Raw genomic sequence first — 25,823 nt, 5'->3', positions numbered from 1 at the left:
ATAAAATGATAGAAACTCAATTTTAGTGAATAATATGTTTCAGTAATTTGCACTACAGTTTCCTTTTTTCTTTATTCTATAAAGCTCTTTCACAAACTTGTTGGATGGCCTACTATTGTGCCTAGATTATGTCTATTTTAAGTATTCTAAGTCAAAATCCTATGTAGAGCCATCTTATCAACTAGTACTTCCACCATTCATCCCTCTTTTGGTCCTTTAACTGACCATTTCCAATGGTAATTGAATGTTGGAATGGTAGTTGGGGTGCAATGTTTACCTTGGCCAGATTGAGATTTCAAAACGTTTTCCTTTTTTGAGTTAAAGTATTTTAAGGAAAACTATAACCATTTAGGGTGAATCTAATGCCAAAATGATAGACATTGAATAGATAGCATGAAAGGTGGAATTAGGCATGATTTGAGTTTATGCGAATGAGAGCGTTTATTCTAATGCCAACGATAGTGACATACTACAATCCCTTACCAAATATGGGAAACCCAGGTTAAAAGGTGCCAATATCCAGAGTGGTGCAAAAAAAAAAACTCCCCCTTAGATCCCTCATGCTGACACCACTCTTCTTTCAATGTTGCTCAGATTTTAGTAAGATTGCTTGTATGCGAGGATGCTAATTTACAAATCAGACTTCAAAATTTGTATTTGGAATGACATATTGGAATCATTAAAAAACAATTCAAAATTTGGAGTTGTTTTAAGCCCTTTTAGGAAGGGGTTGCCCCTTAAAACTAGATTCTCTTTAGACATTGAGACATGGGAATCATTAAAAGGGATATCAACGATTAGGGCTATCTTAGCCCCTCTTAGAAGGAGGGGCTCCTGGTTCTTCACTCATGAGATGACTACCATTATAAAAAATCAAAAGCATTCAAGATACATAGCTCTAAGGCTGCTTTTATGAGGAAATGTCAAACATAGCTCATAAATGCAAGTGGGAAAATATGGTCAACAAACAAAGTTCATTTTTCAATTCAGGGGGGGTATACTTGCACTAGAGCCCATAGTAAATGTAAGTGAAGAGGGGTTCAACCACTAATGGCATGGCGCTGTGACACCTCTAGGTCCTTAACTTCTTGCAGTCACATGCATGGCCGTGTGCTACGATGATTAGCTCCCTCTGCACTCCATAGTTTGCAAAGTGGTAGGAGCACATGATAACTGCAACACTTTGAGGAAGTGGCAGCATTTGGATGAATGAGGTGGCTGTACAAATGAGGTGCAAAGAATATATATGGGTGGTGTCTACCATTGTTCTTAGTGAACTCCCTTTGTGTGCATTTGAATTGTATATCCCCATATCATATCCCTCGAAATTAAAAAAAAGTAAATGCTTTGATTCATAGATGCTCGAAAAACATCATATAATTAAAGCTAAGGAGAATGGTAATTGAAAAGTCCTCGATTTTTCAATTGAGAACCTTAATTAGTTTCTTAGCTGAAAAGATGGAGTACCCCAATTAAGCTAAGGACAAATGGATATCTTTAAAATTTCATACAAAGAGGGGACTTGAACTCAAAACATTCAAAGGTCTTACTATTAAGTTACATAAGAATGTTATGAAAAATTTTGCCTTTTACTAATTAATAAATAATAAAGTGATGGTGTGAGAGATGGGGATTTTCAAGTGCCTTTTGCTGGAGATCATGAATAAATCCTAGTAGCAAAGTACCAATTGATTCATTAGCATCTCATTATTCCATCGAATGAATCAAGAAGCCCAGTAGCTCATTGTTTCATCTCCAGTCTTTGGCGACAGCATGACCGCTGCTGCCGCCGAGCATCATGAGACATCCGCTCATCTCTCCATGTCGCAGCCAGAGATCGGTTGGGACAGGTTTGGCGTACCTCTCCCTTGCTTCATCTTTGCATTTTCTCCCCATCTACCTTTCCTGACCTTGCCATTTTGATATTTTTGTTGCTCTTTGTGCTTTCCCACCCACTATGCAACATGGTTTCGTCTGTGCAACGCGGACGGAACTTGTGCACCCGGGCATTGTCGCAATTAGCAGACATTCGAGCAGTGGCAACATCTTTTGATTACGAATAAAAAATCGTGAAATCCATATAATTTTTGTCTGGAAATCTGACGGTTGTCACGAGCTTGCCATTTAAGCTGAAGCGTAACGCTATTTCGCCGTTCTCCTAATAGAATGACAATTGTTTCTTTTTGTTTGCAGGCTTGACAAGACTAAATTTTATGTTATAGGCGCTGGCCTTTTCTCGGCAGTTTCCACTTTGCTCTATCCTATAACTGTCGTGAAGACAAGAATGCAAGTTGCAGCACAGGGCCAGGCCAACTTATCTGGTACTGCTGTTGTTAAGGGTATATTGAAGCAAGATGGCATTGCTGGTCTGTACCGGGGCTTTGGCACAGTCATAGTGGGAGCAATTCCTAGTAGGATAATTTTCCTTACAGGTTTGGAGACCACGAAGGCAACTTGTTTGAAGCTAACAGAGAAGCTAGACGTTTCAGAAGCCACGCAAGCTGCAATAGCAAACGGAGCAGCTGGTCTTGTCTCGTCTATGCTCTCTCAAGCCATTTTTGTGCCAGTGGATGTGGTACGCCATTTTGTACTTGCCTGATTATTTCAGCAGGAATTTCTGTAAAATGAAAGGACAAATTAGGATTTTTCATACAAAAGCAGAATTCCTTAGTTTGACAGGAAATTGAATCAGTTATCTGAAGGACCATCATACAATTCCATTCTTTCTGGCCCTTAGACGGTTTGCTGCAATGCCAGATGCTTGGAGCTTCTGTTGCAAGTTGATTATGAATAATAACCAATTGCACCTTGGTACTGTTTGGTTTGGCTATGTGATGCTCTTACAGAACCATAAAAACAGTACATGTCGGCTTAGAACAAGTGTAGAACTACTAGGGTTGACATACTAATTTACTTGCAGCTCCCTACTCTCGATCTCAGAACACTTAACTAACTAATCACTTATGCATTACATGATATATGATCTCAAGGTTTCTCAGTAGAAACATTTGTTGTTCTGGTTTGACATTGCTTAGTTTGCAAACAAACCTGACCTCGTCATCAACACCTACTTTTGTTTCTAGGAACTTGCTTTATTTATCTTTGCGATTGTGATGACATGTATTACCCATGGTTGCAGCAACTTCAGGGAGCCTGTTAACTTTTACGTTTTTCTTTTCCTTCTCATCTGCCTTTTTCTGTATGTATAGACTCCGGTTTTTTTGTACTTTTAATTGTTTTTGCTGTAAATAGATCCTTCAGTCAGGCAGAGAAGTTTGAAAATGGCTCATTTGTATACTCTCTGAATATTGTATTGACTGAGTTAAAGAAAGATACCTAGCACTAAAGGAGTGAAAAGAATATGGATCTTCTGTTGGCTGTGCAGGGAGATGTGGCCTTTTGTTTTTATGGGCGCTGAAGTCGGGATTCTGGCTACGAGCTTGTGATTTTTGTGGTTTCCATGAAGGATTTGAATCTTATGGATAAGTTTTCTTTTGAAGCATGGAGAGGGCCTTGTTGTCTTATGTGTGATTATTGCTCTACAACAGGTAAGTCAGAGGCTAATGGTACAGGGTACACCTCAAGCTGCCAAGTATTCTGGTGGAATTGATGCAATACAGAAGATTTTGAAAGCTGATGGCGTTCGTGGACTGTATAGAGGGTTTGGGATGTCTGTTATTACGTATTCTCCGTCTAGTGCAGTATGGTGGGCATCTTATGGTGCCAGTCAAAGGCTCATTTGGAGGTAAGAGATGCAGACAGGTGACCTGTGGGCAATTGTACCTAAAATTTTTTGAGTGAAAAAAATGTGCAAACCGTCTGCCCTCTCCACATGCCTGTAACAGGTGACTCCCCCAGAAAAGGGATAGAGTGATTAAATTTATTGTGGATTACAAGAATTATTCCTACCGATGCATGACTGCTTGTAGAAGTTCTATTAGATGAGTTTGTATTGTTGGTTTCCCCTTCTCTTTTGGATTCAATTCTGCTGAAGATTTTATCTACTTTGGATTTGAATACGTACGAAGGCTGATTTCATACTTTCAAACGGTGTGGGTTATAATTTCAAAAGCATAGCACATCTTTGACACATATCACGCATTTCTCGGTCATCACTGTGGGTTTGCTGTTGGACTTAACTCAAACTCTCACCTTCTTTTCCCAACCGCTGCTTGCACAGTAAAATATGTTCTGCTTGTTATAAAACTATACAAGAACCAAGCCGCATGCCAGGGAACCACAAAAAGGATAGGGAGATGTTTAATGACAGGAACACATAAGATAATGATGGGTGGAGAGGGAACTTGCTGTACGTTCCGACTCTCGAGCACAAGTAGGAGGAGTAAGTTGGTTACTTTGCTCGCAAAATGAAATGCACACGTGTGCGCCATTGCACCCTTTGGAGGTAGCCCTACCTAAATTATGTATGAGTAAACATTGCATAAGTGCTGTTATATCTAAAGTGCTCAAAGGTGGAACAGTGCCTTATCCTAACTAGAAATAAAAGCATGGTAGAAGCATGCACATGTATCCTGTAGATGATGTGTGACATCTGCTGCTGCTGGAGCTTAACCATGCCGTTCCACTCCATGGCCTCCTCATGTGCTGCAAGGAAGTCTGGATAGTCTTTGAAGAACCACTCGTCCATCCACATTACTTGATGGTTGCCGCAATGCTGTACTTGCTGGGATAATCCGATTTATCCCCGTAGGGTATTCTCATTCCCCTCTAAAGTCCCCTAGTCCCCTTGCACCCCTCATCAAGCACCTCGAGAAAACATTGTCTTCCTGTAGCCAATACATATTCACGCATAAAGAATGTGAACCCTACCCATAAGGAAATCTTAGAGATGCCTAATCCCCTTGCACCCCTCACTAAGCACTTCAACAGAACCTTGTATTTGACCATTAGTTTGACCTTGCATAAACCACCATCCGAGGTCATGCCGCATTCAAATTGGAATGTGACATTCATTCTCTCCTCACGAATCAGCGTTCTTGATGATAAAGTGTGGGAATGCTCTTCGTGTCTGGTGAATGGATTCCTAAGTCACCTTAGATAGAGGAAGTCCATGCCAAGCAATTAGCACCATCAGTATCTTCTAGTTTCAAATAGTCATTTCTCCCCACCAGTCTAGGATTCTTGTTGGTCTATGTTCCACATCATCCTCAAGTTCCTGTAACATAACGGTCCCATCAAATAGCGAATCTGATGGTTATAAGAATCGTTTCAACCAAAAAATGTGAAGTAATGGATGTACCTTGCAACCTTGTGGTAATTCTAGCTATGGGCTATCTTGCCTATTCTTTTCAAAATCAACCATGGCCCATAATATTGGGGTGACAACCCATTGTCTTGTAGTCAAGGGCTTAGTCGTGAAGGAATCTTGAGAAAAACTTCCTCTCTTCAACAAATTCTCGTAAGTTTTTGCCCTGCCCATGGCTTGACGAATGTTCGCTTCAGCCAATGCTAGCATGTTCCGCATCTAGATTACATAATCCGGAACACTAGGCACTTTTTGAGAAATCCCAACTGTAGTTGGATTAGTTGGTGTAACCTTATAATTAGAATTACAAGGACTTGCCCTTGTGGGAAAATGTTTTATTTCATATAAGCAAATTCTAGTAATGGCAACCATTTGTTCCATATGTCTATTTGCCTCATTTTGTCTAACCATCTGGCTTAGGGTGATCCCCACTACTCATTCGAGGATTAGTTCTAAGGGCATTAAGTATTGCGGTCTAGAAATGACTAGTAAATACTCTATCTAATATTATGAATCTCGGTTACCCATGGAGATAAAATACGTTACTAATAACAAATCTGCTATTTGTGGAGCACTAAATGACTCTATCATTGAATGAAGTGAGCCATCTTGGTAAGATGATCAACCACCACAAGAATCAAATCATATCTTGCTTGTGTTTGTGGCGTATCAACTATGAAAACCATGGAAATGCTCTCCTATCTACCTTATGTTATTTCCAATGGGTGTAGAAGGCTAGGTGGCTTGACTTGCTATGCCTTATTTGCTTGACATGAGAAACACCATATAGCATATACATGACTATATTTCTTAGTCTTTGGCCAAAAGAAATCACGTTTACATACGTCTTCTTGACACCTAGATGTACTGCACATGGGCTATCATGGAATTGATGAATGATCTTCTATCTAAGATTAATCTGATTAGGTATTATAAGTTTGACACCTAGATGTACCGCACATGGGCTATCATGGAATTGATGAATGATCTTCTATCTAAGATTAATCTGATTAGGTATTATAAGTTTGCCATTTCTCTTAAGCATACCATCATCTATAACATATTTTGCATATGTATGGCCTCATCTAGATGCCAAGTCATCAATCACCGTGGGCTCAATCACAATAACCTTAGGTCAAAGGTTTTGGACATACTCATCCATCCTTTTTAGTTTCATTAATCTCAGTCATTAGAGTACTCTCTAATGTTGTGAAACTCATATTATGCATCACATGACAACACATCAGCAACTTTGTACAGAAGAAGGGTCTATATTTTAGCAGATTGTAGGTGGAACATTTACAACATTGTTTTTGTTTCCTTTATTAATTCTATTTTTTGACTTGGGTTGATTATGTTCTTTTCCATGTTTTAATTTATTTGTGATCTATTGCAGAGCTCTCGGATATAATTGGGCTGAGAATGATGCAAAAAGGCCTAGTCAATGGGAAGTCGTTTCTGTTCAGGCGGCAGGAGGAGTCGTGGCAGGTGCAGTAGCATCTGTTGCAACCACTCCTTTGGACACTATCAAAACGCGGCTTCAGGTATCTCTGAACTCAGGCTTTGGATATGATTGCAAGGTTTTACAGGATGATGACCTGTGGATGTCCAGTACACACGATAGGCAGGTGACATGGGGCATACTATAAGTGCATAATGAAGAATGATTTCCAGAGCAGGAGTGAAAATCCTGGGAGGGATTCAAGGAGCTGATATGTATCCTGCTGAGAGATCAAAGAATTGTTTACACTCTGGAATGTGGTCTGCAGGGCATGGCCAGTTTCAGTGCTTCTTTGATGAGGAAAGAACTAGTGCTGTCTGATGTTATCACACAACTATCGAAGGGGTTGGTCTTAATAGGGGGAACAAAGAGGGAAGGTGCACTACATCAGGTGGGGTGGAGGGTGATTGTTCAGGGGCTCATGAACTTCTAAGTTTCTAATCAACCAACTGTTAACTCGGATCATTAAACTTGAACCAAATCGAAGTTAAGTATTGGTAGATTCATGCTACAAGAACAACCTATAATAGTTTTTAAGTATGAGCTCTTTTAGAGTTTGGTACCTGCCTTAGGGGATATATGAGGGTGGGAAAAATAGGGTTCGGATTCTGCTTAGATGGAAGAAAAGGCACCTTGAAGAAGGATGCTGATATGGATTCATAGTTTTTTGGAAGATTTCTTTTAGCCAGAATGTGCCACTGCCACTTGAACTCTGGCTTCAAGGATTGACATCCGGTTCTCCAGTTGCCGCACCTGCTCCTTGTGGAGGGAGAAGGGGGGGGTTGGAGGGGGGTGGTGAAGGGAGAGAGGGGGGGGGCGGTTGGAGGGGGAAGGGGGGTGGAAGGAGAGAGGGGGGGTGGGGGTGGAAACTTGACGGACAAAAAACTTTGGTGGAAATTCAAAGGGAGGACGAGATGATCACCTCCAACTCTCTCCCAAGTCTTTCTCGATGTAGCAGGACTGTTGTGGGCGAATGGATGGTGGGTGGATGGCTAGGTTATTGCTACAAGAAGGGCTCGAAATAACTCATAGATGAGGATGGGAGTAGGGTGGTGGTTGATGGAGAGGGAGGAGGGACTTACGTAGGGCTCAAAATGGGGAAGAGGATGGAGGCTAGATGTGGAAAAAGAAGAATGAGGGGGTGGAGTGGGATTTTATAGGAATGGCTTTAGGGTTAGGGTTAAACCCTAAACTCTTCCCAGGCCATAACTTTTCATGTGATTAGCTCGGATCCCTCTTATGTAAAAAGGTGAAATGTTTGAAATTGCGAGCTCTACACATTGATGTCCATTAGATAGCCTGATTTGTTCTTCAAGTGGATTCTTTTTAAGAAATAAAGAAAAATTCTTAAGGAATATAGATGCTTGACATGAGATATGTTAAGATGATATCAGGGTCGTTGACTTCAAAACACCAGTATTTGTCAATAGAGGCCTGATTTTAGTCTAAATCACAAGCTAAGGCTGTAAAAGCTGGATATGCTACTTCTATGTTTCATTGAACTAACTTCCAAAGTCAGGTCTAAAGCTGCAAATCTTTCAGAAGGTTCTCCACTATGGGTGCCCACTGATCCATTATGCAGCATGTCTTCTAAGAATATGAATGTTTAGCAAGAGAGATTTGTGCACTATCAGGGCCTCGATCTTCGGAAATCAGTGGGCATGAAATGAATCAGTGTGGAGTAGAAGGCATTGGCATTAGTGATATTCATGCTTGACCACATATGACTGACGTCAGGGTTCTTGGCTACAGAAACCAATCTTTGAGCCTAGAAGTCTGGTTCTAGTTTCATGCCAGAGTATGGGTTGTTCAGACGCTGGAAAGCATTTTCTCATTATTGTAGTATGAATGATAAATTCGGTTTTCCTTGTCATGTTTCAAGCTGGAAATCTATTGGACTCTAGACAGCACTTGAAACAAAAAACCATGCCAGGAAATAATGTAGAAATACACTGAAAGCTGGCCTCTGGTGCTTGGATCAATCATTAATTGAGACAACTGTTTTTACTCTTTAAAATACCTCTCATTTGCCCTATGGGACATGCTGCTTGTTGTTCTGGCAGAGGCTTCACAAGATGATCCAATATAATAGTTCAAGAGACTGTAGCTCTTAATTATAGCATACTTTGATGCGACATTTGTGTGTTAAAGTGATTCATATCATGTTTGCCTGATCTGGAACCTTGTGTATTTACTCAGCTGTTCTGTATCTACTATTCGAGCTTTGACATTGTCTCATGTTTCAAGGGAACAATTAGTGGTGTAATTTATATTTTAGTCATATCAATGGCTGGCCACATATGCTGCTGTAGCGTCAAAGTTCATGGCTTCAAAAACCAATGTTTGATTCTAATTCTGATTCTGGTTTCATATGCTGGAGTCTATGGTCGAAAAACTATTCTCATAATTGAATTGTGAATGAAAAGGTCAGTTTTCCTTGTCATGTTTGAAGCTCGAGATTTGTTGGATGCTACAGAACACCTGACAACAAAAAAACATGCCAAGTAGTAAAGTAGAAAGAGACTGAAAGCTAGCGCCTGGGGCTTGGATGTATCATTTATTGTGAGAGCTGTTTTTGCTCTCCAAAAAACTTTTCATTTGCCCTCTGGGTTGTACTGCTTGTTGTTCTGGTAGAGCCTTGACCAGACGATCCAAAACAATGGTTCAAGAGCCTAATAGCTGTTAATTACAGCATACCTTGATGTCATGCTTGAAACATGTGTTACATGAAAAGCAGTTCCTCTCTCTGTGCAAAGAATGTGGTGATGATTTTAGTCTCTCTCTCTCTCTCTCTCTAGTCTCAAAGTACAATTGGCTTTGGAAACCAAGGTCTTGTTGTAAAACGGATGCTGCATTAGAAATAAATGGAAATAGAATCGCGGTTAGGATGTTCTCATCCTTTTTCCATCAGTCTCATAGTCAGATCTTTCTCTCACTAATTCTAGGAGCTCTCTCACTAGACTGTGATTTTGCCATTATGTCCGTATCTTTTCTAGAGAGTGTTGGCTACATCTATCTTATTAGATCTATCAAATGTGCTTTCAGGCTCAAGATATTACAAGGGGAAATTTGCTGCTACTCTACACACATATAATAATCTCATGTTGACTCAAACATCCTCAAGTTATGCTTGACTGTAAAATTAGTGGTGCGCTTTATAGATCGATGATAAGAATTTGTATTTCTGATAGACCATGGCTCAAATAAGGCTGGTTTTTTTATCACCAGGTTATTGAAACAGGAGGGGTGCGGCCCACTATTTCTTCAACTGTTAAGGCACTTTTGAAAGAGGAAGGAGTTAAAGGGTTCTATAGAGGACTTGAACCAAGGTTTCTGAGCATATCGGCATGGGGTACCTGCATGATTGTTTCCTATGAATTTTTGAGTGAGTAACCAACTTCCTTTTTCAGGGTGCCTTATGCTGTTTATGTTCCTCTTCTTTTGTCTTTTGTGTTTCAGCTTACAAATATTCTGACATGGTAATAAAAGCCACTTGCATAACACTTGGTAGGAGATTGCAACTTCTAAACACTCTTTTTTTAAAACACAAAGATTCTTTTAAAAAAGGAATACAATGCAATTTTCGAATCTAATGAATAAGATGCCCTTTTTGTGATTCATGGACGTTTTGCAAAAAGCCATTGAGGGAGGTGCTTGGGCAATTAGATACCCGTTCTCGAATAATTGGTATAATGAAAAAATTAATTAGATACCCGTCGATCTTGAATAGCCAAGCATTGGGTTGCGTCCCCATGGCCACAACCTCCCTGTCCCATACCACGAGAGTCTACCAATATAGGTATTAGGTCAGACTTGGCATAGGCCTCCCAAGGAATCCATTCCGGGTACTACCCTCAAATATGCCCACAGCTCATAGAAATAGCCTCACCTAGGGTTGTCCCTAAGCTAAAGGGCACGTGTACATTGGGTACTGACTTAAAGTCACTTTGGATTGCTTTTATAAGGGTTCCTTGCTTAGGACTTCATCCGATGGTAATTGCCAACGCATGCTATGACCTTGGGATCATTGGTATGAAATTGGTGTTATAACATTTCTCGCACCACAAAACAATCACACTAGGAAGTTTTGGGCTAGGAAATCAGAAAATTGTCGCTACATAGATGCGACACTCTCCCAAACGTTTTCACTACTTGATCTGTCCTCTCATTTGATAAGAAGGTCAAGAACGATCTTGTTCTTGGAGGTCCCTCCATATAATCAAGAGCTGCTTATGGCTCAGGAGGAATGAGATGAAGTGGCCAAGATACTTTTCAAGAACTCACATTTAGACATCTTAGCGTAGAGCATTAAACATCATTAGAATCACTTGGAGGTACAATTTCTCTCAAATTAACTGGAGTAGACGCTCAACTTTCATGAAAGCGTTGCACGAGATTAAATATATCATCCGACATTGATTTAACTGTTTTCCCATACGTCAAGGGCCCTGTAATGACATGAAACCCATAAAACCCGATGGCTAAGAGAAAGGTTAAAGAAATCATCATTTGACAACTGACATCGAAAGTAGTAACGTTGTTCAAAAATAGTCAAGAGTGTCTTCAAATGCTCCATATGATCTAAGAATCTTTTATTGTACACCAGTACGTCATCTAGAAAGATGATGACAAACTTTTCAAGATATGGATGAAATATATTGTTCATCAATTGCTAGAAAGTAGAAAGTGAATCCAAATGGTAAGAAGAGAACTACATAAGGTGTACGAAACCCCATTTTAGGGATATATTCTTCCCTAGTAAAGATTTGATGTTAGTGGTGCAAAGATCGAGCTTGTGAAATACGTTGCACCATGCAAACAATCTATGAGCTCATCCAATATGATGAATGAATTCAACGCTTACCTTATTGAGGCTTTATAGTCCATGCACATATGCATGGCACTATTCTGCCGCCCCCTCGCCCCCCCCCCCCCCCCCCCCCCCCAAAAAAAAAAAAAAAAAAGGCTAGTGCCTCCCAAGGGGATTTATTGGGGTCAATATCTCCCATATGAACGTATTCGGATAATTGTTCGGCAATCTCATCCTCTTCGTTGAGACACAGCCTATATGGTTGCTTTAAAATTGGCTGAGCTCCAAGAAGCTGCTCTATCTTATGGTCCACGCTCCTTTGAGTGGTAATCCATAAAGTAACTCAGGTGGAAATACATATGAGAATTTAGCCTCCAAAATTGACTCTTCAGAATCCATTGAAGACCCCCCCCCGAATGGCTGGTGCCTCCCAATGGGATTTATTGGGGTGAATATCTCCTATATGAATGTATTCGGATAATTGCTCAGCAATCTCATCCTCTTTCTTGAGACACAGCCTATATGGTTGCTTTAAAATTGGTTGAGCTCCAAGAAGAAGCTCTATCTTATGGTCCATGATCCTTTGAGTGGTAATCCATAAAGTAACTCAGATGGAAACACATATGAGAATTCAGCCGGCAAATTTTGGAGGAGTTGTGACTCCTCAGAATCCATTGAAGACACAATAGGACCATCCAAAGGATCTCCCGAATATGGAATTACAGCGTGACTTTATGGCATACATGAAGCTATAGCACGCATTAACCCCTGGATTGAATCCACAATCTTGCTAGTATGTTGAGAAGCTATTAAACAACATTCTAAATCCACTGAGCCATGCATGAAGAATACTTTTGGCTGTCCATAAATGTCAGATTATTATTTTTGGCTTACAACTACTTTTTGATAGACATGAAAGAGTTGGAAATTCAGCTACATGAGTGGTCCTTGCCTCGGTGGCACTGCAAGTGGCTGTACCACAGGTGTGTGTGGCTCTGGTAGTGGCTGTCCCACATGCATTTGTGGATCATCCTAAATGAGCTGTGCCTCTGCCCTCGGCAATAGAGTTGGATTATGTACAATCTCAGCAAAGCTTTGAGTGAGCTGCGTTAAAACTTGTAACACAGAAGCCATCTGAGTTTGCATCACGGCCATAGCATGTGGCTGTGCACTTGGGTTTGCACCCAATGCAACTGTACTAGCAGGGTTATGTACTTGTGGAGCTGGCTGCCCCAAAAGTGGTGGTACTTGGCTTCTCTGAGGAGCATGCTGCCCCCAGGGAAATCTGGGCGTATCACTAGATAAAGGAAGGGAGATCAAGTTTCACACTAAGCCACATGAGTCCACCCAAAGTGCTCCCCTTGAGTGTTGCTCTGGCTCAGACTCTGAGTTTGCATCATAACCAAGCCTTATATGCTCCATATTTTAGGCAATGGGTGGTTGTACCAAGGAAAATCAGTAGATACTTTCTCTGCCCAAGCTACCCAGGGACTCCTCTGGATGATTTGATGAGGATCTCGGCAACGGAACCGTTGTAATTTGTTGGGGTAAAGGCACATTGCCACCCTTTAAAATGTTACGACCCCTATGACTGTCTTAAGACAGTCATAGGGTGAATACCTAATCCTAATAAAACCTTTGAGTTTGTGGTGTGGCTCAACACATTCTTACACACCCACACTCCTTGTGTCTCTGTCTCCTAACGTTCCACTCCCCTCTTTCCCTCACAAGTGGTATCAGAGCCACTCTCCCTCTCACTCCGGTCTACCCCTCCCTCTCCCCTCGGGCCTCGTGCCCTCTGTCAACAGGTGTGTGAGCAGGGCGCAGCAGGGCAGCAGCGCGCAGGAGCAGCCGCGCGCAGCAGGTGCGCGACCAGCCGCGCGCAACAGGCCCGCGAGCAGCCATAGCTGCAGCAGCAGCTAGCTGCTACCAGCAACCGACGGCCGCAGCCTACCAGGCGGCCGCAGCCAGCCAGGCAGCCGCAGCCAGCCAGGCAGCCGCAGCTCCAAGGCGGGCGCAGCCAGCGTGCGCAGCACGCAGCACCAGCCGTGCGCAACCAGGCTGCACAGGCAGCTGGTCGTGACCGCGACCAGCCGCGACAGGCAGCCGTACCGGCTGTACGGACGCGTGCACGTACAGGTACAGCTGTACCGGCTGTACCCTCAGCCAAGGTTCGACATTTTTTTTGGGGGATCCGTGCCCTCGCAAGTACAGGGTACAGCAGGTACACTGTGCAGGCACAGCAGGTACTTGCAAGTACAACAGGCACAGAAATTTTTTTTTGGGGAAGAAGGAAAAAGGGAGAGCACTCTGCTCTTTTGCGTGGTACTTGCAAGTACACGTAGGTACAAAAGTACAACGAGTTTTTTTTTAATGCATTCCCGGAATTTTCAGTTTTAAAACTGTGTGCTTGAGGTACAGCAAGTACACTCGTGTACCTCGTGCTTGAGGTGACTAGTGCCACAGTGTGTGGTGGTTGCACAGTTATTTTGTTTCGGGAAGGTCAGATGCCTTAATTTGCAGAGGGCTTTTATGCTTTTCCTGAGTGCAAATCTCAGTTTTCGGGTGACAATTTCATAGGGCTTTTGCCTGACAGTGAATGCAGTGTATGCCTTGAGGCAGTGTGGAGCCAGGGTGCCCACATTGGTCTCGTTTTCCGCAGTGTATCAGTGACATTTCTTTGCAGGTCACATTTTGTGTACGGCACTTAGAAAATCTCAGTTGAGCCACGCTTGGCCAGGGCGCATTGAGTTTACTCGGTCCCTAACTGTCCATCGTTGACAGTGCTCAAAAGATTTTCTTTTCGGTGTTTGTACGTTGGGATCTGTGTTGCTACTGTGCACACAGGCAGTTTATGCATTACATTGTTAGGTGAAAGTGCCAGGGGAGCGCTGAATTTTGTATGCTACCTCATTGTTGAGGGTGTTTTTCACTTGGTACAGGTGTCAAATCAAGGGGCTTTTGCTCAGATTGTGCTTGAGAGCACTTTGGTCACTGTGTAGAGACTTCAGATGTCTTTTATCCCCTTGACATAAGGGTGATTTGTTGGGATTTGTCCCAACAAATCAGTGCAATACCTCATCTGAGGTGGGAGAAGTGTCCAGGACAGCAGTGTTTTGTGCTTCGTCAGATGATGATGCATTGATAAAACACTTGTGGAACAGCTGCAGCATTCTGTAGTTACTGTTTTATGCCTATTTGAGCACGGTACAATGTGTCAGAAGGTACAGTGACTGGAGGGAAAATTTTCTGTTTTGCTGCAGGTTTTTGACAGTAAAAAACAGCACTATTGTGAGTGCTCCTGGCTCTTGATAGAGCAGGTTTTCTGAGAAATCAGAATTTTATTTAGTCTTTTTTTGACTTACAGGGAGTTAGGCACTTTCTTTGTCTGATATGGCATCAGGGGGAAGTGAATCCTCAATACTGAACATAAAGAAATTGGAAGGGGCACACAATTATGCATTATGGGCAGAACAGTGTTTGAATGTACTTCCGCTAAAGAAGATTTCTAAGCCCATAAGGGTGAAGGGTGTCAAGCCATCTGGGATGGCAGATGATGAGTGGGAGGAGCTTGATTTGTCTGCAAGGGCGGCTATCATGCTTACTCTCACTGATTCTCTTGTGTTCAATGTTCAGGCAGAAAAGACCTCTTATGGCCTATGGCAGAGGCTAGAAGAGTTGTATGCCCAAAAGAGTTCAGCCAGTAAGGTTTATTGGTTGAAGAAGCTTGTCGACCTTCGCATGAAGGAAGGTACAGCTATGACCTCACACTTGAGTGAGTTCAATGCCATCTTTACACAGCTTATCGCACAGGGATTGAACCTTGATGAGGAGTTCAAGGCTACTTTCTTGTTGTGTACCCTCCCTGAGAGTTGGGGCACTTTCAAGACCACTCTGTCAAATTCAAATGTCACTCTTATGTATGCTGATGTGGAGAGCTCTCTCCTTATGGAGGAGATGAGCAGGAAGAATAATATGGGCAGCAAGTCTTCCAATGCTTTGCAGGAAAGAGGTAGGACTGAGCAGAAGGGGAGATCTGCTGGCAAGTCCAAATCCCGCAGTCATTCCCGTGGCAAAAAGGATATTGAATGCTTTTACTGTGCCAAGAAGGGACACGTGAAGTCTAAGTGCTTCAAGTTTATACGGGATCAGAAAGCCAAGAAGGCTGAGACAAAGGATGCAGGCAGTGGAAGCAAAGGCAAAGGCAAGGCCAAGGCAGATGACTTGGATGCAGTGAATGTTGCAGCAGAGGACAGTGACAGTGACAGACATGATGTATTATGTTCTTTTGCTGTAATTGCACATACATTGGTTGTTGATGGCCATGACATGCACACCTGGCTCTTGGATTCAGGTGCTTCTTTTCATGTTACGCCTCATGGAGTTGTTTACCTTGGGAACAACTATGCATGTCAGATTGCAGGGATTGGCAGTATACAGATAGTATTCCCTGATGGACGCATATTTATGCTTGATGGTGTTCGCCATGTGCCGCAAATCAAGAAAAATCTGATTAGCACTGGCTTGTTGGATGACAGTGGTTACCACACCACATTTGGGGATTCCAAATGGGTGATTACTGATGGCCAGGTTGTAGTGGCTGAGGGTTATAAGAGTGATACCTTGTACCCTCTTTATGTTTCCAGTGTAGGTAATCATGTTGTTGCCATAACCGAGCTGCCGAAGGTTTCATTGTGGCATAGCCGGTTGGGACACATGTCCGTTAAAGGAATGCAAGAACTGTCACGTTTGGGTTATCTGCCGTCTCTTTCATTTTCAGATTTGCCTACTTGTGATCATTGCATTTTTGGAAAGCATTCTATGACTCCTCATAAGAGGAGAACTCCCCAGAATAGAGCACCGCTTGATCTAGTGCACACTGATTTGTGTGAGATGCCACAGCTATCACTAGGGGGTGCAAAGTATTTCATTACTTTTATTGATGATGCCACACGCAAAGTGTGGGTCTACTTCTTGAAGCATAAGAGCGATGCCTTAGATGCTTTCAAGAAGTTTGTCGCTCAGGTTGAGAATCGGACAGGATGCAGGCTGAAATGCCTCAGATCCGATAATGGGGGTGAGTATGTGTCACATGCTTTTGTACAGTTATGCGAAGCTAAGGGCATTAAACAGGAACTCACAGCCCCTCATAATGCATCTCAAAATGGTGTGAGTGAGCGGATGAATCGAACTATTCAGGAGAAAGTTCGATGTATGTTGTCTTATGCTGCATTGCCCCATGGCTTTTGGGCAGAAGCCGTGCAAACAGCAGTTCACCTAATTAACAGGTCGCCGAACAAGGCTTTGGAGTTGAAAGTGCCAGAGGAGGTGTGGTCTGGCAAGCCACCTTCATATAAGCACTTACGTGTGTTTGGCTGCGAGTGCTTTGCTCATGTACGCAAAGAACTGTGCACCAAACTGGAGCCAAAGTCTTTCAGATGCATCTTCATGGGTTACGGTGACGAAGGTGAAATGGGGTACAGGTTATGGGATCCTGTTAAACGGAAGATTATACGCAGCAATGATGTCATCTTTAAAGAGGATAGTGTACACAAAGAACCCGTGCAACCTGTGGAATACAGGAGGGTTGTTTATGATGATGTCGGACAGCAAAGAATGCCCATTAATATGCAGCAGCAGGCTGCTGTAAATAACCCTGTTCAAGAGGGTATACAGGCTGAAAATCAGCCAGACAATTTTGCCAATGATGCACCACTGGATATGCCAGCAAATGGCGCTGTAAGACAGCCAAATATGGTGGTACAGCCACCCGTCATGCATGACGAACAGGCTAGACAGCAGCCTAATACGGAGCATTTTGTTAGGAGGAGCACCCGTGTACAATGGCCTCCTGACAGGTTTGTTCCAGGAGCCAATAATGTGGCTGATTTTATCATGCTGACAGATTATGGTGAGCCTTCCAGCTTTAGGGAAGCTATGGGAAGAACAGAGAAAAGGAAGTGGGAGAAAGCCATGCAGTCAGAAATGGACTCCTTACTTCATAATGATACATGGGACTTGGTGCAGCTACCTACAGGCAGAAAGGTTTTGCCATGCAAGTGGGTTTACAAAGTCAAAGTGGATTCAAATGCTTTACCGAGGTATAAGGCCAGATTGGTTGCCAAGGGATTTAAGCAGGAGAAGGGCATTGCCTTTGATGAGATCTTTTCCCCTGTAGTCAAGATGACTACTTTGAGAGCAATGTTAGCTCTTGTTGCTCATGAGGACATGGATTTATGTCAGATGGATGTGAAGACTGCTTTTCTTCACGGAGATCTCCATGATGAGATCTACATGAGTCAGCCAGAGGGATATGCTGTTAAAGGGAAAGAGCAACTTGTGTGTAAGCTCAAGAGGAGCTTGTATGGACTCAAGCAGGCGCCAAGAGAATGGTACAAGAAGTTTGATGCCTTCATGCAGTCCCAAGGGTATCATAGGTGTGAAACCGATCATTGCTTGTACACCAAACGGGCAAAGGATGGCAGTTTGATGCTACTCATTCTATATGTGGATGACATGCTGATTGCCAGCAAATCCCAGCAGGAGATTATTGCTTTGAAGAAGCAACTACATAAGTCTTTTGACATGAAAGACTTGGGTGATGCAAATCACATACTGGGTATGCGGATTACTCGTGACAGGTCTAAGGGACTTTTGTTTCTGTCACAGGAAGAGTACATTGGCAAAGTACTGCAGAGGTTTAAAATGGAGGGGGGGAAGTCTATTAGTACCCCGTTGCCTCCACATTTAAAACTCAGCAGTAAGGACAGCCCCAGATCAGATGATGATAAGGCTGAGATGGCCAAGGTTCCGTATGCATCTGCAGTTGGTTCTTTGATGTATGCCATGGTTGCCACTCGTCCGGATATTGCTTTTGCGGTGGGAGTCATTAGCAGGTATATGGCAAATCCAGGCAAGCGGCACTGGGAAGCAGTGAAAGGCGTCTTGAGGTATCTCAAGGGTACCAAAGACTTGTGCATATGCTATGGTAGGCAGGATGCATTGGTGCATGGTTTTACAGATTCAGACTATGCAAGGAATGCAGATAACCGGAAGTCTACTACCGGTTATATTTTCACATTTGCAGGAGGTCCTATATCATGGGTGTCTCGTTTGCAGAAATGCATTGCACTGTCAACCACTGAAGCTGAATATATTGCAGCCACTGAGGCTTGCAAGGAAGCAATATGGCTTACTCGGCTGGTGGGAGATTTGGGCATTACAGGAGATATACCAGTTTTGCATTGTGATAGTCAGAGTGCTATCATGTTGGCAAAGAATCCGGTCTTTCATCAGAAGACCAAGCACATAGATGTGAAATATCATTTTATCAGGGAAGTACTGGAGGACAAGCAGCTTGAGCTTGTAAAGGTGCACACTGATGATAATCCTGCAGATTTGCTCACTAAGAGCTTGCCTACAGAGCGGTTTGCACATTGTCGCCGCATCATGGGATTAGGATGAGACCATTCTTATTTTATGGTCTTGTATACAGTAACTGTATATTGCTGTAATTTTTATTCTTTTCTCCCCTTTAGGCACATTGGCCTTTAGGTGGGAGGTTGTTGGGGTAAAGGCACATTGCCACCCTTTAAAATGTTACGACCCCTATGATTGTCTTAAGACAGTCATAGGGTGAATACCTAATCCTAATAAAACCTTTGAGTTTGTGGTGTGGCTCAACACATTCTTACACACCCACACTCCTTGACTATCAAAGGGCAGTATATCTTACTCTACTTGACTATCAAAGGGCAGTATATCTTCTCCTAACGTTCCACTCCCCTCTTTCCCTCACATAATTGGCCTTTGACTATCAAAGGGCAGTATATCTTACTCTACTTTCTCACAACACACCATGTTCCATTGCCATTGCCCAAACACAATACTCAGAGCATACAATTCTACAGTATAGCATCTCTGAATCATAAAAACAAGGGAGGCTAGAATGCCCCTACTCAATAAGCATACACAGTGACACCTGTTGGCCCCAACTCTTGGTGCCCCTTGCGGTATTTATTTATTCACTGGTTAGTTCAATTACAAGGGACTCCCTTCCTGAACTCACTCGTAGGTGCAACCCAGTACAATGCCAACCTGTGGCTGTGCAAGTGACCAACTCCCAGTGCTATCCTCTTGGTTCCCTTTAGTAGCCACGCATATTACAAGTGGAATAACCCAACATCATGCCAAGCAATGCATCCACACAAATCAAAGCCATCACTGAGTCCAAGGCTTGCCACTGCTTCCCCAGGAAGAGAGTATCACAAGTGCCCCAATCCTCTTCTCGGCCAATGGCAAGGCATCCAACCTTCCAAAACTCAGCAAGAGTAGCAGCTGCACAAAGTAGAAGAAGAAGACAAGAGTTCGGCCAGCAAATGGAGCATGTTTCAGCTCGAAACAGCCTCAAAAGATGGTCGATCAGCAGATAGCAGACTCTAGCAGGAGGGAGCTGTAGAAAACCACAAGAGAAGTTGCCCAGCAACCAGCAATCAATACGGCATGAATTCATCCACCAAAGTGAGGATTCCAGCCCGTGGCAATCTCAGAATTCAGTGCGCATAGCACCAGACACACTCAGGACACATGGCAAATTGGGTGTGGGAATTTAATGCCCCTAGGGGGTCACTTTTTAAGTCATGACCTTGGAAAGATAACACAAGGGGGAGCTAAAATACTCCTGCTCGAGCATGGGTCGGTGAGCTGAGCTGAGCGGGTGAGCTGCCTCCTCTGTCCGCGGTGGCCTGGCTGCCTAGCTGCTCCTCCGCCCCGCCCCTTTTCGCCTTGTCTCCTCTCCCCCTTGCCGCCCTTCCACCTCGCAGCCACCCTCCCGCATTGATCCCGAAAGGGGGAGATATGTCAGACATTTGGCAGTGGAGACCGATCACTCTGCTTGATACCGCTTACAAGATCCTCGCCAAGGTCTTGAGCTTGGGATTACTGCCCCATCTTACTGACATCATCCATGACACAGAGACGGGGTTTGTCCAGGAGCGCAGCATCCTGGACAACATCTTCACTTTTTGGGAGGCAGTGGATTGGTCGAGGGAGGAGTCACAGCGGTCGGCTGTCCTTCTCTTGGATTTTGAGAAGGCCTACGACAGGGTGGAGTGGTCTTTCCTGGAGGACACTATGCGGAGATTGGGTTTCTCAGACAAATGGGTCAGAGGAGTTTCAGCGCTTTATGCAAGGAGCTCTAGCTAGATGCTTATCAAAGGACACACGGGCGAGGCCTTTCCTCTCTTGTGATCGGTCCACCAGGGCTGCCCACTCGCTCCCTTCCTCTTCTTGTTCGTGGCGGAGGCTTTGGGCTACTACTTGAGATCACAGGAGGCGGGCCTCACAGGGTTGAGGCTCCCAATCCGACAGAGGCAAGGGAGCCTTGGCTATCTACTGCGAGGCCTTGCGTGCGCGGATCAACGGGACAAAGTCTATAGGTTTCTTCACGGACTATGAGGAGACACAGAGTGGGGGAGTGACTTTAGCTTTAGATGGATGCCGCGGGGCTAGACAGCGAGATATCTCGGTTGCCAGGTTGGTATTGACATTATAGCAGAACAGCAGATCGCCCCGGTCCTTGAGAGTGTTCGGCGCAAGCTTCTCTACTGGAGCTCAGCCAAGCTCTCCCTAGCAAGGCCTTAGTGGCAAACCAGGTCCTCCTTGCCATGGCCTGGTATATCGCCTCCTGTTGGTGCTTTCATAGAGGATGCATTGGGCAGCTCCGACGGTTGGTTCAAAACTTCCTTTGGGCAAGATCAGACGGCACGCGGAATACTAGAGCGCTGGTCGCTTGGCAGAGGGTGATCATGCCACGGGCACTGGGAGGCTTGGGTATCGTAGATCCAGAGATGCAGAGTAGAGCCCTTCTGGGCAAGTTGGTTGTTCGTGGCCTCACCCCAAGTGTAGAGCCTTGTAAGCTCCTCTTATAGAGAGGGCTTGTCAGGAACACCCCACGCACCGGAGGACAGTGGCAGCCTTCACATAGGTGAATCTTCTCAGAGGCCCTCCTTACAGGGAAGGGCTCCCCCTTGATGCGGAGCCTTCATAGGGTCTGGCGAGACTAGCAAGGGGTCCCGTCCAGATGCAGAGAGGAGTTCGAGCGTCAGCTCCTTATGTGTCACCCAGAGATCCGAGATCAGGAGGGGCGTACACTTGGGGGATGGTGGCCTGGTTGATGGAGGGAGGACACACGTTCCAGAGTGATGAGATCTCCCTAGCCTATCGGATACAGGGTCAGAGCATTCAGAGGATAGCGCTCCATGAGGCAGTCCCTCCTGATAGCCTAGCTCCCCTTTCTCCTCCGGAGAACAACGTTTGGGAGGTGGTAGCTAGTATCATTGCGTGGAACATTTGGGTGGCTCGTTACAGTCTCGTGATGGGTGGGCATCCGGTTCCACCCTCGGCTACCACGGTCGCCATCTGGTAGGATATCATCTACACTCTACGCTTCACCTGGGAGCGTGGGACTCCAGACTCTAGAGTGACTATTGAGAGGCGTGCTCGATTCCAAGGCTTGGCCTGTAGGAGTCTTCTACATCTTCACTCCGCAAGGGATTCGTTGGTTGTATAGTCCCCCCACTTGGCTGTTAGCCCCAGTACCAGAGATCCCCTAGGCATTGAGTTGGGTTTCTTTGGAACAGGCCGGTTTTTCTTTCAGCCTTTTTCTGGTTTTTTAAAACATATTCAGCACCTTCGGGGTTGCTGTTTTGTATGAAGTCTTTCAAGCATTAATAGAAGGTTCCTTTCTTTGCAAAAAAGTCATGACCCTAGTGTTTAGAACCAGTGACCCTAGTAAATAGGGCCTCTAGTGGGTCAATTTTTAAACCTTGTAAATACTTTATCCCTGTCTGGGTTCAAATTGAGCCCTGGTTTCCATAAAGCAGCCCCATAGATAGCTGCTGCTCTGACCAATGAGTTATGGACCCCTGAAGCGTGCCTGAAAGCACTGGTGCTCTAACCTTGTAAAGGAGGTGTACTTGGTAAGTCTATCCTTGATAGCCGTCTTCATAGAGAAGCCAAGCTTGAACACACAGTTAGCAGGCATACGTTAGATGTGGCACTTTCACTAGCTCCCTGCAGTACAGGAAGATCTTCCTGTGCATTTCTGGCCTCGAAAGTTGACCACCTGGATGTCAAAAAGTTGGCCTCAGATTTCTGTGATGAGGTATTGTTCGCCACTATATTATCTAGAAAAGAACCTTTTGAATTACAATTTACCTCTATGACGTTTTCATAGTGAAGAGTAGTTGGAAATTTTTAAATGTTTACTGAGAAAAGGTGTCCAACTACTCTTGAAAGACCTGCCACCCTCCAGCATGGAAACGTGCTATCTGTATATGATTGTGCTGCGAATATTTCTATAATGTTCAGTAATAAGGTCGTGATTGTTTCCTTTTGCCACTCTTTAGAACTTAAAATGATATGAGAAAGCAATTGCTTCATCAAGAAGATCTCGTCTTTGATCCTCTGCTAACTGCAGTGCTTTTCTGAATGTTCCTTCCAGAGCGTCTTTCTGCAAAACAGGAGGCTTGATCACTGGTTGTATTTTCCATGGCTTAGCCATGCTGGGATGACATTTTAGCATGAACCATTTAAAATTTTTGATTCTATTATTAAGCCAGTAAATGACAAGTACTCAATACAATGGAGTATCATCAACAAACTTAAGAAGAGCAGCCTTAATAAAGGACCCACAATTATTGAAGTTCAGTTATTCGAATTTGCATGGGGCCCAGAGCAGTTTCTCTTCCATGATAATGAGTTTGGAAGGACGGTTTCGATGACTCGAAGAGCAACTTACAGGTAAAAGAATGGATTATCTTGTTTTTAGTGTACCATGTGGTTTTCCTATAAGATTCTAAACTTCTACCTGGCTGGTCCCTCAGGCTATTTGGAGGATTTCAGGGCGTTAGCTGCATTCTTTCTTCTGAAAGGTTTAAAATTTCCACCTGGATATTGTTTATGGAAGAGCTGCTTTGTCCCACCAAGATTTTGGTTATGGTGAGGTGAGGCATCTATATAATTTTTGAAACATGAAATGTTAAAAATAATGAGGTTTTCACATTTCACGATGCATGTCTGGAAGATATTCTGTATTAATAGATTACTGGATAACAATTATCATCATGGTCATATATGGAAGATCTATTTTTTAATTTGGAGAATCGGTTCTTCAATCATGCATTAAAAAAGCTTCAAGGGTTGCCACTATTGGTGTTGTTTTCAGTTGGTACCCTGATTCATGTTTCATATTTTGAATGTGTCCTACGCTTTCGATCAAAGTGGTATTAAGGCTCTCAACAACCTTGCTACTTAAATTATGGTTGCAAGGCAGGCAGGGCGCAACGGTTCAGATATCCATCAAACTTGGTGTGAGTTCTATATTGTTGAATTTACTGCATGTGTGGGGATCCTTTTTAGCAGACGGAACTATGAGGATGAGATGACAGATCAATTGCATGGAGACATCGACGCCACACTTGTGGTCTAGAATTGAAATAATGTAACATGGAGATGGAAGAATGGTCACACAATTAAGAGCGTTTGTAAATTTGGATGACCAGCTTACGTGCTATGCATGAGCACTGATCACTATAGGGTTATTATATTATGCTATTTTACAAATGCATATATGTGTCCCACTTGCATACCATTAAGAGATTGTATGATTAAGAGACATAGGATTTGTGAAGCATATATGAATGGTGTTCAACAAAATATTCGTCGTAATTTTTGTGAAGCATATTTGTATGGGGGTGTTTGTAAAATATTCATGGTAATTTTATATATAGTCTTCATTGCCTAAATGTGCTAGTCCGTTCTTGCAACATATATATTAACACATTCTTGAGGCCCAACCAGAGGATGTATTAGCATCATAAAAATATCCACATTAGTGGCAACGAACTCAGGACACAACAACACTCAGATAGTATACACCTTCACCTTCTCTCTCTCTCTCTCACACACACACACACATACACACACACACACACACACACTTTTTTAGTGAGAAGAAATATTTTATTGCTATGAAATAATTACATTCATAGGTGCTCCAAAAGCGGAGTAACTACTACTCAACCGAAAATCTCAGTATAAGCCATATATACATCATGACCAATCAAATGAGTTTGAAAGCAATCATAAAATGATTGCCACAGAGATTGTTTGAAAAAAAAGAAAGATGGAAACATAGGATCACCAAAGACTATGATTTTTGTTCATTCATAGAGTCCAAAGTGCCTAGTAGTGCACCCAAACAAAAAATAAATCAAAACCTTGTCTAGCAAGATGAAAACCAAATAACTAGGAGAACCTATCAAAAGTAATAGTAGGAAATCTCGCTCGAAGCCCCTGATGAATGACATATTGCCCTAGCTGTTTGCCACAAATGTAGCACGAGTAACTGCCTAGATGGAAAAATGCCAAGTAGGACTCATCAGAGAAAAAGCTGTTGTCGAAGAGGGACTTTATAATGCCAAAGGAGACGCAGCTACTTTCTCCACTACTTTGATGGGCGATCCATATGCCAAACAAAATTGGCTTCGTCAGAAATCCAAGATGGAGGTAACAATACTTTATACAGAGAAGGCACTGTGATATGTGACAGCTTCAAAGGATGGGCTGAAGAAGAGTAAGAATGGAGAGTCCAATTCTCAAGCCTATCTTGAAGTTTTAAACAAGGTGTCGGTAAGAAAGGTTGAAGCATTTCTAAAATTTTGTACCATAAAGGATGATAATGAGCTTCCAAACCATACTTGCTAGGAGCTGCAGAAAAAGATAAAAGAGTGCCATCATCTTGAAGTACATCCGTCATAAAAGCAATACCTTTGAAAGATATAAAATAAGAACGCCTGGGTTCTTGTAGAGCCAAAGGAGGGTGGAATACTTTAGACTAATAAATATTCTCAGTCCTCAAGGAATTTCCCAACAAAGAATCCTTGCCATTTCATTCCAAGTAGAAGCAAATGAGAGACAAAAGGGCAGCCTCTGATCTTGCCTTGAATAGAGTCAAATAGAAAATCCCACTGTGTAGGTTGCCAATGCCCAAAAGCAGAAGCATCAATATGCAACAAAAGAGTGCGGATCATGAAAGCCTAAGGCTACACACACACACACACACACACAGAGTTGTGGCTACAAACGTAGTAACCCAAATATGTACAACATACATAGAGTAGTAAGCATACACGCATCAAACCTAAAAGTCTATAGTCATACAACTATTAGCAAGCATACTTATA

General features: G+C 43.2%; 1 protein-coding gene across 3 annotated transcripts; it reads left to right on the top strand.

Moving 5' to 3' along the window:
* The first annotated feature begins 1,720 nt into the window (after positions 1 to 1,720).
* On the top strand, positions 1,721 to 24,227 carry LOC147903346 (Mitochondrial substrate carrier family protein). 3 transcript variants are annotated; one of them, XM_087372476.1, is made up of 8 exons: positions 1,721 to 1,850; positions 2,194 to 2,575; positions 3,549 to 3,745; positions 6,663 to 6,810; positions 9,996 to 10,152; positions 23,081 to 23,379; positions 23,463 to 23,582; positions 23,860 to 24,227. In XM_087372476.1, the coding sequence occupies exons 1-6, from the start codon at positions 1,774 to 1,776 to the stop codon at positions 23,107 to 23,109; spliced, it is 990 nt and encodes a 329-aa protein (XP_087228602.1). In that variant the 5' UTR covers positions 1,721 to 1,773; the 3' UTR covers positions 23,110 to 23,379; positions 23,463 to 23,582; positions 23,860 to 24,227. The 3 variants fall into 3 exon arrangements, with proteins under 3 accessions (XP_087228602.1, XP_087228603.1, XP_087228601.1); XM_087372477.1 differs by having other exon boundaries at positions 23,912 to 24,226; XM_087372475.1 differs by lacking the exon at positions 23,860 to 24,227 and having other exon boundaries at positions 23,463 to 23,790.
* Positions 24,228 to 25,823: the final 1,596 nt, after the last annotated feature.

This window comes from Dipteris shenzhenensis, chromosome 3 (assembly GCF_047967505.1).
Source record: "Dipteris shenzhenensis isolate YYH24624 ecotype China chromosome 3, Dip_SZ_1.0, whole genome shotgun sequence".
NCBI classification, from domain to species: domain Eukaryota; kingdom Viridiplantae; phylum Streptophyta; class Polypodiopsida; order Gleicheniales; family Dipteridaceae; genus Dipteris; species Dipteris shenzhenensis.
Note: the sequence above shows the minus strand (reverse complement) of the source record. Positions and strands in the feature narration are given on the sequence as shown.